The sequence below is a fragment of the Sminthopsis crassicaudata genome, chromosome 1 (genome assembly GCF_048593235.1).
Source record: "Sminthopsis crassicaudata isolate SCR6 chromosome 1, ASM4859323v1, whole genome shotgun sequence".
In the NCBI taxonomy this organism is placed as follows: Eukaryota; Metazoa; Chordata; class Mammalia; order Dasyuromorphia; family Dasyuridae; genus Sminthopsis; species Sminthopsis crassicaudata.
The window spans coordinates 530,306,988-530,323,381 of NC_133617.1; the positions used below are offsets into that span (position 1 = coordinate 530,306,988).

General features: G+C 34.2%; 1 protein-coding gene across 7 annotated transcripts in view; it reads right to left on the reverse strand.

The window, feature by feature from the left end:
- Window positions 1-16,394, reverse strand: part of PTPN3 (protein tyrosine phosphatase non-receptor type 3) — a 238,638-nt gene that overhangs the window by 28,458 nt on the left and 193,786 nt on the right. For all 7 annotated transcript variants that reach the window (XM_074281840.1, XM_074281839.1, XM_074281841.1 and 4 more), the window contains 2 exons: window positions 12,390-12,553; window positions 809-899 (listed from right to left, as the gene is read on the reverse strand). In XM_074281840.1, the coding sequence (XP_074137941.1) occupies window positions 809-899; window positions 12,390-12,553 (255 nt within the window). The remainder of the gene's footprint in view (window positions 1-808; window positions 900-12,389; window positions 12,554-16,394) is intronic.

Consider the following 16,394-nt stretch of genomic DNA (forward strand, 5'->3'; position numbering starts at 1 on the left):
TAAGCCCTAAGTTTCATCAGTTTTTGCTTCATAATTTATTTTGAGAGAAAAAAACTTGAAATTCTTCATACTGACTAGCTGTGTGATCTTGAACAAGTCACTTAACCCTGTTTGCCTCAGTTTCCTCATCTGTAAAATGAGCTAGAGAAGGAAATGGCAAACCATTACAATATTTTTGCCAGAAAAACCCAAATGGGGTCATGAAGAGTTGGACACAATTGAAACAGAACAATTACAAGGTCATATAGTTATACAGCTGAAGCAGGATTTAAATCCATATCTTCCTGACTCTAAATGCATAGCCTTGTCCATTCTACCAAAAGAATCAAATACAGGGCTGTTCTCAAGTATCAACCAAGCCAGATTAAAAGATAACTGGGAAATATTTAATAAAATGAATAAAAATATAAAATCATAATGTTGATATGTGTTTTTTAAGTCAATATATAAGGGGCCCCATTTTTATTTGTGTTTAACACTATAGCTCACTCACAAAACTCATATTTTAGACATGCACTTATCCAGAAAACTTAATTTCTCTACATCACATTTAGTAATAATGACTCAAATTTATTTAATACTTTAAAGACATAAATTACTTCCCATACAGGCTTGATCCTCCCATATTGATATTCACAATGGCTAACTCATATGATCATCTATCATTTTGACATAGTTTAGACAGTTGGATATAGAAGATGTAAGCTAAGAAAGGTTGTGAGCTGCCAACAACAGTGGGAGATAATATGGGAGAAGAGATTAAAAGGATGAAGTATAAAGTAGTCAAACATTTATATTTGATACTCACAAGGCAGCACATCTTTGTAGCGATTTTTGTCCAAATTTTGAGACAGTTTTGCAAATGTGATAGGCAAACCTGGCTTCTTTCTATAGAGTTGCTACAAAAATATGAAGTCACAAGATTATTCAACAAATAATTGCTAAAAGTTATGCAAAATTCAGGTACTTTGTGGTAAGATTTCTTCCCCAAGGGATCAACGTTTTAGGTTCAAAAGCAATTACATGTTCAATTTTAAAAGCTTATCATCAAAAAAAAGTACAATAAAACATTCCACTATTCTAGCTGACATTACCATTCAACAATTTCTTAATATGAAAATTTTTTATAGAGAATTCAAAAGAATGGGTTTGAGTCATTGACAGAAAATAATCATTCCAAAATATAGCAAATCCTAGCTGCCTGACAGTTATTTGAGAAATGCTAGAGAAAAGAAGAAAAACAGAAAATAGAAAAAAACGATAATTATTCAGACTAGAAATGTTAAAGCATAGATAGATCCAGAAACAAAGGGGAAAAGAATTCATTTCATCAAATAAGTAAAAAATAGATATATTTGCCAATAGTATAAATACTTTTAATTCTTTCAAAGTCTCAGCACTGTAAGCCCAGGAACAAAATTTCTGTCCCAATATACAATAAAAAATTCATAATTAAAAATTCTAACATTAATATTTTCACTGCTAATTTTTAGTCAAATAATCTCTGCAATTCATTAAAGAGAGAACATATACACATATTAAAAGTATGACCCAGTATTAGATATATTCTTTAATTTTATTTATATATATTGTTGGAGAAAATATGAAACTATTCCAATGGGGCCCATTACTGATTTGTAACCAACATTTCTGTTGCATGCAATTCTGTTATTCTTTCCTAGTTAGGTCTATATGATACCTCATATAGAGATTGTTTCAGTTCCAAATGAGGCAGCATGGCTTAGAGAATATGTCAGTAGATTTGGAATCAGGAAGAAGTGGGTTCAACGTCTGCCTCAGACACTTACTAACTGTGTGAGGGCAATTTATTTGACTTCTCTCTGATTCAGTAACCTCATTTGCAAAATGAAGAGGATGAATTTTAAAGTATTTCTCAACTATAAATCTATGAACTTATGATTCTCAAGCTTTCTACAATAATTTTTCCTAATCCTTTTTCCTTTTTCAAAATATTACTTTGCCTCTTACTTTACTTAAAAAAATAAGGCTATCTACCATAAATTTCCTTTTTTTCCTTATTTGATCCCTCAAAGTCTGTCACCTTCATTCTTTCCACCTTTGCCTCAGTCTCAAAGAGAAATATGGCCCTTTTCCTTGCCAAAGCTTAATCCCTCAACTTGTGCCTGTGTCCTCAGTCTACTCTTCAGTCTCAATCTCTGTCTCTATTTCTCTATCTCATTTAATAGAACTTGTCCAGATTTCCTCTTTAAAACCAAATAAAATAGAATCTCTTATCTGGCCATTTTACTGAACTACTGTCAAATATCTCTTTTCCCTTTCATAGCCAAATTCCCCAAAAAACCTGCTATTACTTCTGCTTCATTTCTCAAACTCTTTTCATCTGACTTCCAAACCCATCATTCTTTTTTCTCTGAGGCTAAATTTGTGGTCATATTTGTGGCTTTCTCAATCTTGATCCTCCTTGACTTTTCTGTAGATAATGGTGACCATTCCCTTCTCCTTTTATTCCTTGGGTTTTGCAACACTGTTCTTACTTGTTTCTCCTAATACCTTTGTTTGAATGATCTTTGTCAGTATTTTTTAATAGATCACCTCTTTCTCTCTCTCTCTTCCCCTATTCCACTTCTCCCTGCCTCCCTCCATTTCTCTATCTCCAATTTTATCAGCTTTCATGGAATTAATTATCACAGCTTATACACTGCCCTCATCTCTCTTTCTCTCTTGATCTGCAGGTCCGTACAACTCTTGCCAAACAACTCTACCCAGACATGATGAGGACTACTCTGGTTTCTCAAATTCAACATGTCCAAAATGGAACGCATTACAGAATCACAAAATAACAGAATTAGAATTGGAAGCCTTTGGAAATGAGAAAAATAAGGAAGTGCAATGGATAGAATGCTAGATCGGGAGTCAGGAAGATCTGAGTTAAAATATAGCCTCAGACACTTACTAACTGAGTAAACCTGAGCAAGTCACTTAATCTGTTTATATCAGTTTTTTCATTGTTAATTGAGGATAATAATTGCACCTCCCTCCTAGTGTTATTGTGAGGATCAAATGAGATAAAAATTGTGAAATACTTGATGTGCCTATAGCCTGGCACATAAGAGTTATATAAATGTTAACTTATCACTGTATTATTGTTAGAGATTAGATGACTTGTCCAAGATCAAATAGCTAATAAATAATTATCTAAGCTGGGAATCAAATCCATGTCCTCTTAAATCTAAATTCTTCACTCTTTCCATTTTGCTACATTGCTTCTTATCTTCCCCCTTAAACTCATTCTTCCTTGAAATGTCTTCTTTTCTTCTGAGGTTATCACCACTCTTCCCAATATCTAGATTTGCAACCTGAAATCATTCTTGACTTCTTTTTCATTTTTATCCTCATACATATAAACAGTTGTCAACTCTTGTCAATTCTACCTAAATAATATGTCTTCCACCAATGCTCTTCTCTTTACCCACAGAGACCACTATTCTAGTTCAAGCTTTCACTTTCTTGTTTGTACTGCTATTTCTCTCTTCTTGTCTTTTTTCTTTTCCAATTCTTCCTTCACACAGCTGCCAAATAAAAATCTGAAAACATAAGCTTTGACCATGTCCTTTTATTACTGAAAAGCCTCCTTAGTATCTCTAAAATAAAGATCAAAATCTTTAACCATTTGAAGTCTTGCACAATCTCATGGTCACTGACATTTTCAGGCACATTTCATATTACTTTCCTCTACACATTCCTTATATCAGTCATATTGATCTATTTGTTCCCAGAACTAGGTATTCCTTTTTTTTTTTTTAAACTTCTGTCTCCACGTGAAAGTAAATGTTTTCACTTCTATTTAAGTCCAGTTCAGATGTGATTTTCTACATGAACCACTTCCTGTTTCCTCTGGTTATAAGTACCCTATCAATTTCATCAAATTATCTTATATTTATTCATTTGCTGAATTCTCTGAGTAGAATGTAAAGTCCTTAAAGATAGGGATTCTATAGTTCTTTCACACAGGGAAGCATTTAATATTTACTGAATTAAAGTGTGTGTGGGGGAAACAGAACTGGAATTTACAGTGTGAAAACAGTATAGGGATATTGATAATTAGGTAGTTAGCCAAACATCTGTCTCAATTGTTTTATCATATACCAGAGAAAAGATCCCACAGAATCAATGAACTTGCTTTTTAAAAAAAAAAATATTCTGATAATTGTGTTTCAATATACTTCAAAAGCAGGTAGGTGGTTCAGAACACTTCCTGGAGTCAGAAAGATTCATCTTTATGAGTTAAAATTTGGCCTCAAACTTTTATCAGCTGTATGACCCTGGTCAAGTCACCTACTTATTTGCTTCAGTTTCCTCATCCATAAAACAAGAATGGAGAAGGAAATGGCAAACCACTCCTGTATATGGTTAATATATATATATATATATATATATAGTTTCTAGGCAGTTTTTCTGGTTGTCCCCCAGGAAGAGGAACACTCTCTCTCCTTTCTGGCTACCTTCCTGACTTGGTAAATCCCAACTAAAATCCCACCTTTCACAAGAAGTCTTTTCTAACACTTCTTAATTCTTTAATTAATAAGTAAATTATTAATTAGATTAATAATTAGTTCTTAAATCTTTTAATCAGTTCTATTTATCATGTATATAGCTTGTTTTGAATATATGTGTGTGTGTAGTCTCCCCCATTAGAATGTAAGCTTGTGGAGGGCAGGGACTACTTTGCCTCTTTTTGTGTCCCCAGCACTTAGCATAGTGCCTGTTCAATTGTAGGCACTTAACAAATGTTAACTGAATTTAATTGAATTACAAAAATCCTTTACTCTGGTTGCAAGACCCTTTGCAATTTCCTTAAATTATTGGAGTATCTGATGAATTCTCCCAACAGAATATAAACTCTTTGAGAATGAGGCACCTAATATTTGCTGACCTGAATTGTGATAAAGGAACAAGTAAAAGGAACAAAAGAGAAAAAGGCATAAAGATCCTACACTCAGGAAATAGCTTCTATAGATTGAATACAAATTGATTGTTTTGAGGAGAGAGTGAGTATTTGTGATTCATATGACCTTTGGTATATCTTAATAACTTATGATTCAGTCTCACAAATAGCAAGACTACCCACTCCTACTTGGGCTTTTTTTTTTTTTTTTAATCTTCTGTCAACCATCTTTTGCACTCCAAAGCTAACCTGACAAGAGATGGAAACTAGCATAAAAACTGGAAGCTGTGTTTCAATATGCTTTGCCATTTAGATCATTTTTAGAGATGGGAGTAAAGTGAAACAAATGAAATAGAAGATCCCACTTCAGGTTTTAGATCTACTATCTTAGGCAAATTATTTAATTTTGCTGAACCTGTTTCCTCATCTAGAAAATGGGAGATTTTTGAGCTGACTGACTCATTAGGGATCAAAATGTTCTATACATTGCAAAATTCTACATAAACATGAATTGATAAGAGTATAAATTTGTGAAATTTTAAAATATACAACATGCCTGTTTCAAAATTCACCAATCAGAATTCTATCTTTTAGGAATTAATTAATTTAGTTTCAAATTAGCTCTTTAAAAAACCCAGTTTCCTTGGTCTCTCCTCCTGCTGAAACTTGAATTTGAGGGGAAGCTAGGTAGTATGTGAATAGAGGGCTGGGCTTGCAGTGTGGAAAAGATCTCCAAGTTTAAATCTCATCTAAGACACTTATTAACTGTGTGACTCTCAGCAAGTCACTTTACCCGGTTTGCTTCAGTTTTCTCGTCTGTAAAATGAGCTGGAGAAAAAAAAATGGCACACCATTCCAGTATCTTTGCCAAGAGAACCCCAATTAGGGTCACGAAGATTCAGAAGTGACTGAAAATGACTGGAATTTGAAAGCTCCATCTTTCAACTTTCCTTCTTCCTGCTCTTGTTGCCAGCCAAAGAGTGACCAGCTGCTTTAACTCTGTACTAGAGTTAAACTCCAGGAATCATTTAGAATTCCACAATGGCCTTTTTGTTTTGTTTTGTTGATTTTTTTATTTTGTTTTGCAAATTCAACAGACTGTTTTGATGTAAGGGATAGAGATAAGGGCTGGATCTATAATTGGTGGGTATTGGCAACTCCCAGAAGAGGAAACTCCCCTCTACCCATACAAGTTAGTCCCTTCTCTGAAATTCATAATCTTAGTGACTTAGGGCACTGAACAATCAAGCAACCTGCCCAGGTATGTGTACATAGCTGGATTTGAATGCAGCTCCAAAGCCTGATCTCTACCCGTTATACCATTTTATCTCTTATGCCAATGCAACAGTTGTTAAAATGAATAACAGCATTAATTTAGGAAGAGAAAAGTAAATCTAGGCATAAACTATCAATTTCTTATCTGTAAAACATGGGTGTCAAAAGCCCTACAACATTCCTCTTTCCCCATACATCAGATTAAACTACAGTTGGGAAATATTTAATAAAATACAAACAATACAATGCAATACAATAAAACACAGATAATGTTAATATGTGGTTTTTAAAGTCAACATATAGCCTTCAGGGTTGTTAGTTATAAATTAGTCAGTTATAAAGACTATCCCATAACAATGTCACTATCAAGCATGTGAAGGAACAAGCCTTGGCAGGAATACAGTTGATTCCTCAGCTTTGTGTGTTAGAATTTTATTCTCTTGGGAAAAGACATCTAAAAGAAGATAAGTTCAGGAAATGGATTTCAAATTTAGCATGATTAGAATGAGAAGTATTCTTTTTTTTTTTTTTTTTTTTTAAAGACAATAGAATTAATTCTTTTGTGACTTACCTAGGGTCAGGTTAGATTTAAACTCGGGTCCTCTGACTTTGGAGCCAGTGCTCTACCCCCTACACTATGTAGCTGCCCTGAGAAGCGTTCCTAAAGGTCACCTTATCTAACCTCATCCTTGCCAGACATGGAAAAATAACTCCAGAGAAATAAACCTACATCCCCAAGTCACCATGATAATATTGGCTTTGTCCTCTAACATTTTCTAACACTCTAAAGTTAGCACAGTTGGCATTGCACCATAATGGAGAAAAGCTTGTTGAGCATAATGGAAACATGCAGGGGAAAAATAGGAGTAAGATCTTTGATCACAAAGAAAAAAAAATGTTGGTCTTGTAGTATTATTTTATTGTCATATTGTAATTTTTTAACTTCTTTTTGAATACAGAATGGTATACTGTCTTTTGTTTATTTATTATTATTGCTCATATTTTATCACAAAGCTCCCACTCTTTAAATATTTTATGTTCTGGATACTCATATATTTGCACAGAAAGCATCCATAAATGCTCAATAAATTATTAAGAAAAGAGAATTCACATAAAGAAATCTGCTTCAAATCCAGCTTCACTGAACTATATTTTTGCTTAAAAAAGAGAGAGAATCCAAGTTTTATCTTTGTAAACAACATGTTTGCTTCACTTGTAATAATTCCAAAATCTATCACATATGGAAAACAAATCATTATTACTTTAAAAATACAGGCAACAATTATATAAAATCTGCCTAGTTCAAAGGTTTCCTCCAATGCTTTGAAAAAGTAAATATAATTGATATAGATATTGCTTCTACCAAGACAGATCACTATGACCTCCCAAAAGGGAGGCAGTTTAAGGAAGAGAACATTGGCTCTGGAATCAAAAGACTTGGGGAAGGGTGGTTCAAATGCTGTGTCTGATACTTATTAGCTATGTGACATTGGTCAATTCCTTTAAGTTTCCCAGACTTGGGTTTCCTCATCTGTAAGATGAAGGGGCTTGAATTAAGTAATCTTGAAGGTGTATGGAAGTTGTAGATGTGTATGATCCCTTTCTTATCATTTTAATGCATATTTTCATATAATTCTTTAAGAAGAAACCCACCATTTGGACATGTATATATATATATATATATATATGTATATATATATATATATATATATATATATATGTATATATATAGTATTTAATTTCTACTTTAACATATTTAACATTGGTTTGTCAACCTGCCATGGAGGGGGAGGGAAGGAGGGGAAAAATTAGAACAAAAGGTTTGGCGATTGTCAATGTTGTAAAATTACCCATGCATATATCTGGTAAATAAAAACTATTAAAATATATATATATTAAAAAAAAAGAAATATAAAGAGATTCTTTGACCTCAACAAAGTGAAATGACTATTTCCTTACTGAAAAGAGCACAATAAAACTTCTTTAACAAATAAGAAGAAACCCACCTAGCACTCCAGAAGCATTTCTCTTGTTCTCTGAATATCTTAAGAGTATCAATGAACCAAATGGACTCCCTAGTGTCGATTACCAGGCCACCTCCTTTTCTAGTCATATATGTCTCTTATTTCCTTTATTATTTTATAATATATCACATACATATATATTCCTATATTATTTCCTTAATCTTGTGTGTGAGCTTCTGGGAATAATCTGTTCCTCTTATATGCACAATATTTGTCCCCCCAGTGTCCTTTGAGTTATTTCAAATTTTAGTTTTGAGATTTTGGTTATAATCTTGGTTTGTAAAAATATATCATCCTTGGGAGAATGCTAGTGCTAACAAAATGGTCTCTTGCAATAGTAGGCAATTTGGGAGCATGTGAAGCATGCATCCATTTCTCCAATGCACTCTTGGGATCAATTCTGGGCCCAGATTACTACCCATCTGTAGCTTCATGGTAAAACATGAACAGTAATATAGCTAATATACAAACATGGATGGTTATTATCCAAAACACACACACTGATCAATTAATTCAACAAGCTGCCGATACGTCTGCATGCCATAATCTAGATTTTATTAAACAGTTTATTTAAAAATGAAAAAAAAATTATTCTTCTCTCACAGGCTGTATAAAAATTGGCAGGAGACTAGATTTGGCCTGTGGGCTATAGTCTGATAATCCTGAGTAGACCATGAACACATTTTATCACATTTTATTTTATCTGAGTGAATGATTAGAGGTAGCTGGCCATTGTGGATGAGTGATTAAGCTTAGTGTCAGGAACATCTGGTCTTAAATACTGCCTCTGAAACTTACTGGGAGTGTGAACATGGATGATTCCCTTATTTTCTCTAAGCCTCAGTTTCCTCATCTGTAAAATCTGCAAAATTGGAGGAAATGAGGAGAGTGAATAGGGGTTACCCTTGGACTAAAGAAGAGTTCAAGTCTTCCCCTGATACATATTAACTATGTAACCAGAAAGACTACAAATTACACCAATGGAGGAAGTTTCACTGGAAATTATTAAAAAGAAATGGAAAAGAATCATGGAGAACAGGAAGGTGAGCACAGAGATTTTTTTTTTAAAGGAAAGGGAGGTCTATAAACTTGAGGCTGATGAAAATAACTTTGACTCCCTGATAAATTCTAGAACAGATCATTAAAAAGATGATTAGCAAATATCTTCAAAATGAACCAGTGATTAAAAAGTTCTTCAAGAATAGGCCAAGTTGGATTTACCTCATGTCCTTTTTTGAAAAGGTTATTCAACTGGTATATGGAATAATGTTGAAGATAAAATGTATCTTGAGTTAGCATTGGATAAAGCACCTCATAATATTCTCAGGGAAAAGCTATAGAGAGACGTCAACTAGTTAATGATACAATAAAATGAATTTTGAAAGGACTGAATGACAGGACTCAAGTATAATTGTGAGAAAAACCTTCATCTTGTCTATCAAGGGTTAAGTTTGTTTAAGTTAAGGGTTAACTTTCCATCCCTCCATCCATCAATAGAATGCCGGGCACTCTGTTCAATTTTATTTTTAAATTTCTAACATGAGTTTTCTTTTCTCTATTTGCAGGGTTACCACCCTTTAAACTCTCATTTTATAATTACCCCCATCATATCACAACATTCCCCATGTTGTTTCAGTATATTATAGGTTGTTGTGAGAAGTTGAATGGGAATTGGCTGGGGAGGGGGGGGACGACCTGGTACAATGATTTTCTTATCCTCAATACACCTGGTACAAAGATTTCTGATTTTATTAGTCACCTTTTCAATAACTTCCAGTGATTTCCTTTTACTCAGGATCCCATGCAAAAATGTAGTCTTTTGAAATATATTATCAATCTACCATTTCAAATGTATACATATCTGCCTTTTAAACACTCTATGATCCAGCAAAAACATCTTTCATTATGTTGTTCCTCATTCATGTGATTCTACTCCCACTTCCATATATCTTTGGACAGTGGTTCCCCATGACTTAAATGCAACTATTCTTCTCTGCCTCTTAGAACTCTGATTTTCTTAAAAGATCAGTTCAAAAGCTACCTTCTCTATAAAATGTCTGTCCTGATTCCCCCAAAGTTGAATACATCCTCCCCTTCAAGTTACCTTATCTTAATTTCTAATTTATTCATGCATATAAATAACACATTGTTTCCCCCAAGAGGTGCCAAGCTACGAATTCTCCTTTATGAGATCTGGGTTGACTGGTATCAAGTCCATAATGAATTTTCAATTCCTTCAAAATCTTTAGGTACCAAACAATGACTTATAAGGGATATAGCCAACATAAAAAAGGACAGGATAAAACAACTCTCCCAGTTCCTTTTAGGATTTTTAGGAATCCTTACTCTACAGCTATAGGTGACTGTTCTGCTACAACACCTTTCATAGGTGCACCTATCACTATCCTTTCCATGACCCCTAGGAAATATAGTTCTTCTTGTTCCAATCAAGTGCCATCAATTTCTAGGCACCTGAAAGAAAAGGGAGAAACAAAGAAAACACATTCCATGATGGGTGATGGCAAGAATAAATAAATGCCTTGAGTCAAGTAAGACATGGTAAACAGCTAATAAGTCCAGTTTTGCTAAATAAGGTTCTGAGGGAAAGGAAAACAATGGTAAATAAAGCCAGAACGGTCAGCAGGTGCCAGATTAATGGAGGCTATCCTTAAACTAGCAAAAATGTGTATACGTTTAGCCCCTGGATGCTTTTGAACAAAAGAATGACAGGTTCAAAACCCACACATTAGGAAGATTATTTGGGGCAGCTTTGCCATCTTCCTCTGAAAGTCAGTGTTGCTCTTGGCTGCCATGTCTTTCCACTTGGCAATGAGATTTTGGCTGGATAAGAAAATTTCTAGACTCTTTAGGGTTTCTCATTCTGCATTAAATATTTCTAGGAAATAGTATTAGAGCCAATATCCTCATGTTCATTTATTTCCCACTGACAATCAACAGCTTGTTTAAACAGGTTGGCCAAGCTGCCATAACTTCACAAAGTGCTGCCAGTGGCATATTCCAATCTCAGCTTTGTCATTCCTAACTGTGTGACCTTGGGCAGGTCACTTATCTATAAACCACAGTATCTTCAGCCTCTCCAAGTAGTCTTCAATCAATGACACTGGCCTCCTTTCTGTTCCTTGCTCATGACACTCCATTTCGGGAATTCTGAGCATTTTCTCTGGCCAGTCCCCTCAGCTGAAATTCTCCCCCTTTTTGGCTCTTTCTAAATTCCTTCAAGTCTCAGCTAAAACCTTATCCTCTACAAGAAGCCTTTCCCAGTTTCTTTTAATGTGAAATGCCTTTTCTTTATAATTACTTCCAATTCATCATATATGTATCTTGTTTGTACGTGGTTGTTTATGTGTCACTTCCTCCATTAGATTGTGAGTTCTTTGGGGAGCAGGGATTATTTGTGCCTTTTCTTCTATCCCCAGGGCTTAGCACAATGCCTGGCATATTGCAGGTACTTAATAAATGCTTAGCAGAGAAAGTGAGGTCTCTTCTTCCTCTTGTTTCATAATATTGTACACATCAGATAGGTGATATTAAATCCCCAAAATTGACTTAAATGTAAAATGGTGATAATGTCTGCAGTCCCTTATTTCCCAAGGGAGTTGTGAAGCTCAAATGAATGAAATAGGCTAAAAGAATTGAAACTTTTCAATGCTGTCTAAATGCCAGTTATTATTATGATTCTTCTTTTTGTACTTTTTTCTATTGCTCTTCATTTTATGAGCCTGAAAGACTCTTAAGCATGTTTCAATACCTGAATTCTCTGAAAGTCCTTTTTCCCTAATTCCTAATTTTCTGACTACCTAACTATAAGAAAATAATAAAAAAGCACTTAATTTCTTGAAGCCTGAAAGCTAATCTATTTTAGGCTAATGGTCTAAATTGATATACTAAGAATAAACAGCCTTGGGTGTAGAAATCATGAAATATTACAACTATAAAGATTTTTCTACTATATGCTCTTGTACCCCTCAACAAATGGTTTTTTGGGTGTTCTATGTATGGAAAAAAAATCCCATCCTACTCATATTATGACTACATTATTGTTATTTAATAGTGAATGTATATTTTTGATAGCTAAAGCACAACTGACTCTGGCTTGAGGCTAAGGATTAATTTTGTCCAATACAACACTGGGTGTCTCTTACCTCAAATTGAATAAGCACAGTCCCACTTTCTAGGCCTTCCTTTAGTTGTTCTATAGATTCTTCTAAAGTGTTGTCATATTTTGAATTCATGGGGAGAATGGATTCTGGGAAAAGCTGACAATTTATTTCATCTTCCGACTTGGCTTCAGCAAACGAATGGACAACTATAAGATACAAGAATTAGAATATTTTGTTTCTGTAGCAAAAATGTCTGGTAATATTTTTCAAAACAAAGTTACATACAAACATAGAACAGTGATGGCTGTTTACAATTTTTCCTATATGTAACTTATTAAATGATCACAGAACACAATTAAAGACACTGTGGTATAAAAATAAATGACTGTAGACATACTACATCGTGGTGATCTTGACTTTTTAGTGAACCCAATTTAAGTGAGGCACTGCTGTGCAAAGTTATCAGCATCATTTCCACTTCTTAAGTCACACAAGCCAAGTGGCAGGACAGAAGTCAAGGGAACAGGTGCCCTAACTGCAAACAAATGACAGACCAATGTTTTATTATTGGTGACTCTTGTAGGTATCATCCAATGTTCAATCTTCGGTGCTCTGTTTTTTTCTTTCCATAATAGTCCAGCTGTTGTGTCCTTCACTGTCCTGCCACTAAACTTACTAGTTAGGTGACCATGAGTCACCTCTTAAAGCCTCAGTTCATTTTCAGTAAAATGGGGATGATAATATATGCTACTATCTACATATTTCAGAGTTGTTGTGAGGATTGTGTAAGTTAGTGGATAGACATAATTTCCATATCAGTACTTCTAAACTTGGTATTTCCCCAAACTACATATTGCATTTTCAATTATCTGCATTACAAATGCAGTTTTCCATTATCTCACACACAACAGATCTAAAAAACAATCCCAAACTCAAAAGATTTTTAACACTTTCCTTTTAAACTAGTTAGTTCCCTCTCCTTACTTCTATATATCTATTAAAAAATTGTTACTCTCCTATTCACACACAACAGATCTTAATAAGCAATCCCAAACTCAAAAGATTCTTAATGTTTTCCCCTTAAACTAGTTAATAGTCTATCCTTACTTCAATATACTTATTGAAAAATTATTACTCTCCTATTTACCAAGCTTCTCTTGAATCATCTCAACTGCCAAGCCCAATTATTTCCTCATAGAACAGATGTTAAGATTTAGAGATATAAGAGGCTTTGTAGGTCAACTGCTTTCATTTTATAGATAAGGAAAACAGTCCCAAACTGTGAAGCTATAAGCTGACAAGGAACAAGTCTGAGATTTGAAAACCAGGTCATCTGGCTTTAGAGCTTGTGATTTCTACTTTTCTAGTCATTTTATACTTGACTGTCTACATACACTTTGTTGTTGTCCTTCAGTCACTTCTGACTCTTAATAACATCATTTCTTAGCAAAGATACTAGAGGATTTGCCATTTCCTTCTCTAGATCATTTATAAATGGGGAACTTAGGCCAATGGGGTTATGTGACTTGTCAAGCATCACATAACTGCTAAAGTCAGAAGTTAGATTTGAGCTCAGGAAGAAAAATCATCCTAATTCCCAGCCCAGTGCTCTATCCATTCACCATCTAGCTGCTACCATTCTACAACTACTATGAAGACCACAGTTCAACTATCCTGTCTCCTCAAATATGAAACTCCATCTTTCCCCTCCACACCTTTGGATTGAGCGTCCCTCATGCCTAAAATGTTCTCCCTCCTCACTTGCTGCTTCTTACTTGTTCTAGTTTTCTTTCATTTTCACTTCCTATAATAGGCCATTGTGGTCCCCTCCAGCCTCCCTTTCTAAAATTACCTTCTATCTTCTCTGCACATATTTTCTATGTACTTATGTTTTCTCCATTAGAAAGTGAACTCCTTGATGGAAAGGAGCAAGATTTTGCCTTTATCTTTGGATCTTAGCAAAATGGCTGGTACATAATAAGGGCCTAATAAATGCTCAATGATTGGCCAACTGCTCTTTTCCCAGCAACACAATGCTTAAATCACAGCTTTATTCCTATTACTTCCAACATGATTAACAAGCAATGGCTTTCTAATATACATGAGAGAGGGAGAGAGAGATAAAGAGAGAGACAGAGAGAGATAAGAGAATTCAAACCCCTTAGTTTCTCATTCAAATTCCTCGACCAAATGAGAATGACCTACCAGTTTTGCAATCTTTTCTCTCTCCCTACTCTCCAACATGGACTTTCCATTCCTAGCTAATGTGAGTTCTTCAGGGTTCCCCAAACAGGACTTGAAATTTTTGGCTGCTTTTCTTTTCTCAGCTAGATGGCTTAGTGTTACAATGCTAGGTCTGAAATCAGGAAGACTAGAATTCAAATCCTACCTGATACATACTAGCTGGATGGCTATGAGCAAGTCACTTAACCTGTTTGCCTTAAATTCCTTATCTGTAAAGTAGGGATAATAACAGCACTTTTATTGGAAGGGTTGTGTGAGGACCAAATGAGATAATTTTAAAGCACTTAGCACAGTGCTTGGCACACAGTAAGCACTACATAAATACTTGTTACTGTTGTCATTTTTACTAGTTATGTAATCCTAGGCAAGTCATTTAAATCTCTGTCTCCCTCAGTTTCCTCTTCTATAAAATGGGAGATGTTAGCAACTTCCTTCCAAGTTACATGTGAAGATCAAATTAATATAACCTAAAAATGCTACATAAATACTAAATCAGTATAACATGCCATATACATACATATATGTGTGTGTATATATATATATATATGTACATATATATATAAAATAGTATGAATACTATATATATACTAAATATATCATCATTTTGTTATGATCATTGTCATTTCCTGCCTCTCTCTCTCTCTTTGTAATATCTGAATCAAAGCTATCCTTCAAGTTCCAGCTGAAATATGACTTCCCTGAAGCTTTCTCTGATTGTATCTTTATATATATATATGTGCTATCTCTTCCAGGAAGCTGCATCTACTTTAATCTTTTCAGTGTCTCTCAAGGTTGTAGTAAGTGCCTAATGAATAACTGGCACATTTAAGTAATTTGTGTCATTCCTGTTGTTTTAAAGTGAATAACAATCACTTATGAGTCAAGGTTGAAAACTGTCATTCATGTGAATATAGGCAATCTCAGCTTCCCTCCCCACAATGTGCTCTTAGAAATCATGTCAGACAAAAGAACAACTTAAAACATATTTTCCCGTGAGAACAACATTGTAAGTGGAATTTGGAATCTGAATCAAGGACTTTGCATCAAACCATGTTTATGACAAATTATATATTTAAAAAATAGATAAACCTGCCATATACCTCATTAATCATTCAAAACAATAAAATTAGGCTTTAAATCCTCTTAAATGTGCACAGATGAACTATATATATCAATTATACAAGAAGTCCTTGTATTATTTAGGACAAACTGTGCATGGGGCACATAATAAAATATCATAAATATCAAAATATCATTTACCTACAATATTTAATTAAGAATGATTTGGGGTGTTTTCTTAGAATCAAGACAATTTTTATGTGGATGATTTGGGTGGCCCAAGTTCTTAAAATTGTTGTCCAAATAAGTGTTAACTAGTAAAGTTTTTCTTCTTGATATTTTTTTTCTTGTCACAAATGGGTATAATTTAAAAGCATTCCACTGATATTTAACCCTGACTCAAAGTAGCAAATAAACAATGAACATTGGTAGTTATGGCCAACCTTTTGAGTTTGTCAACAAGTATTTACTAAATGCCTACTATATGCCAGCAGGCACTGTGCTAAGTGCTAGGGATACAAAGAAAGTTAAAACACAGTGTCTAAAAATCTCAGAGAAAGTCAATAAAAATTATTGAGGCACACAGATGGAGTATTGTATGAAAAGAATAAGGAAGCCATTATCAATGGATATCAGGATTTATATTTAAGATATAAGAAGCCTGGAAACATAGGAAAAGGCGCAGATCAAGGTAAAGCAAGGTAACTACCCTTCTTATCTCAAAAACTTCTTGATGCCATTGCC